The sequence below is a fragment of the Halyomorpha halys genome, unplaced genomic scaffold (assembly GCF_000696795.3).
Source record: "Halyomorpha halys isolate HHAL.00 unplaced genomic scaffold, Hhal_1.1 Scaffold410.1, whole genome shotgun sequence".
In the NCBI taxonomy this organism is placed as follows: Eukaryota; Metazoa; Arthropoda; class Insecta; order Hemiptera; family Pentatomidae; genus Halyomorpha; species Halyomorpha halys.
In genome coordinates, this window is record NW_027111460.1 from 69,890 (window position 1) to 72,977 (window position 3,088).

The 3,088-nt window shown below is 33.4% G+C and overlaps 1 protein-coding gene across 1 annotated transcript in view; it reads right to left on the reverse strand.

Moving 5' to 3' along the window:
* LOC106682397 (multidrug resistance-associated protein 1) overlaps positions 1-3,088 on the reverse strand; it is a 57,399-nt gene that overhangs the window by 8,810 nt on the left and 45,501 nt on the right. Inside the window, exons 26-28 of the mRNA XM_067049499.1 lie at positions 2,834-2,960; positions 2,631-2,729; positions 770-919 (exon numbers count right to left, since the gene is read on the reverse strand). Coding sequence (XP_066905600.1) covers positions 770-919; positions 2,631-2,729; positions 2,834-2,960 — 376 coding nt within the window. The remainder of the gene's footprint in view (positions 1-769; positions 920-2,630; positions 2,730-2,833; positions 2,961-3,088) is intronic.

Here is a 3,088-nt window from a genome sequence, read left to right on the forward strand (position 1 = left end):
CCCACAACTGTGTGGCAGATTGTAATATCTATCAATAAATAAATCTATCAATTTAGTAAAAAAAAAAAAAAAAAAAAGTTATTTGAAAAGAAAAAAAATGTAATTATATTTGTTTGTAATAATGAGTAATAGAGACAGTTGCTAGGGGTGATAATTGTTGCTAAGAAGCGTCACCTAGCAACGGACCGACAATCTTAGTTTTTTAGAGCAGCCCTGTCTGCGTTTATAGTTTAATAGTTTGGAGATTTGTTGAGTGTTTTAGTTGTCATTACAGTTCAAAACCAGACCTTTTCTGTGTTTCGATTTTAATATGAGTGCCAATTAATTAAGTAATTAGTGGCCAACCCCTGAACCCAAGGAACGTGTGTAACCAGCCCTGTCTGCGTTCATTTTGTCGGCTCGTCTAATACAATACGACTGTTGGATATTCGGACCATCAATGAGCCACTACACCAACTTTGGACCATTGCAGCGATTTATTTAGCAACAAGAGCTGCAACCTATCTCGGCAGCACTCTTCCTCGGATCTATCGGAGTGGAGCAAACGTTTTTTTTTGTTCATTTTTAAAACCTTCCAACAAAAAGACATAGTCGATTTGAGGTAGCTTTAACATATAATATAAGCTGTTAAAAATTTAGATTGTCCTTGAGGATGGCCGAAACGTTGGACAAATCATGAAATAAAAGTGTTGAGACTATACAAGGATACAATTTTGATTTATATTATCAGTCTCAAGAAACTGAGAAAATATATTTAAAAAAAAATTACCTTTTCACCTCCTTTGATTGCCAAATCGATTCCTTTAAGTACTAACTCCAATCCTTCCCGATATCTCACTTTGTAGTTGATGAATTCCACTTTCCCTTCCTGGGGCCAGTCTGGTCCAACCTGGCTAGGAGTGATTTCCCAAGCTGCTTCCTGAGATGAGAAAAAGGATGCAATTTATGTTAAATGTTTATTATAAAAATTGAAAGATAAAAAAGATCTGCCAAGGCATATTACAGGTCTGTAAATATAAACTGGAATTCACCCACATGGATGGCACTAGCAATTGCTATGGTAACTATCAAACAACCTTATTGCCACCATTTCTACAATACAACAGCATACCCAGTTTACAATATTTTTTGTATCTTGTTTTTGAGGCCTGGTGATGAAGGAACCATTGGTATATAATACATAGTTTTGTACTATTTTGAGCAAACTTTTTCTAGCACCACTAGTACCATCATTGATGAAGCATAGATTTTCTGTTATGATTTGAAGAAATCTGCATCGACTGTCCCAACGCTCTTAGTAAATCTCAGTGCTTTATATGCTTTTGAAATAATTTACCCAAATAAATTGTTAGTCTTTCAAACTTGTAAGTGCCAACCTAAACGTAATTTTCCTGTGTCTCATCTCCTCCTACTCTCAGACATTTACTTTTCTATACATTTATTATGATTCCGAACTTTTTTGCTGCTTTGTAAGTTTTTTTTTTAAGCCTTTAAAGCACTTATACATCACAACAATTACAAAGATCCATTACATTGGGTTGTAAAATAAGTTCGTAGCGTTTTACTGGTGATTTCTATAAACATTTCAGATTCTTGTAAATATTTTTAATCAATTATTATGACTAATTTTGATCTATTACATGTGCCATCTTTCAGGTAATTTTTTAAATCCGTCCTCTAAGATTTCTGTGCAATGAACTCCTCTTTGTGTGTTTTTCAGGCAGTTAAAGTGGTTCCTGTTAAGAGAGTTTTGAAGGGCCCGAAATAAGTGAAAATCTTTTGGGGTAAGGTCTGGTGAATAGGGTGGGTGGGGAATCACATCTCAGCCAAAATCCAATAATTTCTGCCTGGTCTGCAAAGACATGTGAGGATGGGTGTTATCGTGATGGAAAACCATGCCTTTGCGATTATGAGACACTTGCATGATAGATGTTAAGCATTTCTGCGATATCCTGTGTTGTAGAGTGAGAGTCGTCTGACCAATGCTTGAATTTGGTCATCATCAACAGTTGAAGGACATCCCGAGCACTTTGCGTCTTCCATGTCTAAATTTCCGGTTCCGAACCGAGCAAACCACTTACAGACCGTGCTTTCTCTTAAGGCATCATCGCCATACATAATGCAAATTTAGTTAACCGTCTGTGCTACGGATTTTCCTTTTCAGAAATAAACAATCATTAAATGACGAAAATGAATTTTTTTCTCTTCCATTTTGCAAGCAAAATACCACTTGAAGATAAGGAATCTCGGTTGAAACTGATGCATAAAAGCACCTTATCTAATCCTTTTTTAGAATATTTAAACATTATTGAACAAATAAACATGATTTTATAAACATGGAGAGGATTAAATTGAAATATTGAAAAGCGCTACAAACTTATTTTACAACCCACTATATAGTGCCATTGGTCTGGATCTTTATTTTTTGGATAGCAACAAGTTCAATGGACAACACTAGGATTTGTTTTTCATTCGACTTAACATATAAAATTTCCTTTTCATAAATTCTATATGAACACTACAGTTTTATATTTACACACCTTGTAAGTATTGGAAAGAATATTTTTGTTCAGTGAACATAATATTTGTTAAATATTTTAATAAATCATTATATAAAACAAAAGCTTTACCTGCGGTGTATTAGTATACTCTTTAATCCTCTCAACTGCAACAATATTATTTTCCACTTCTGCTGTCATGTTTACTAAAATATTTAAGGCTCCTGTAATCTAAAATTTCGAATAATGAAAAAAAAATACAAATACTATATAGACATTATGTAACAATTTTATAACAGATTTTACAGCCATGCCACAGAATAGCATTTCATTACCTGCAATGTGTAACTGACAGAAAGACCCACAATACCCGGGCTCAGAGAATCTTTTCCAAGTATGGCAAAAATTGTTGCAAAGAAAATAATAAGGTTTCCAATCATCTGTAACCTCACTGCAAGCCACCTAAATTTATATAGTAACATTAATAAGAAGCGAACAATAATTGAATATGGAATTATTTCTACTTCTATTAAATCAATAATTTTTTTTTTTTAAATATTTATTTATTGCTATTTACAACTGTACATTAT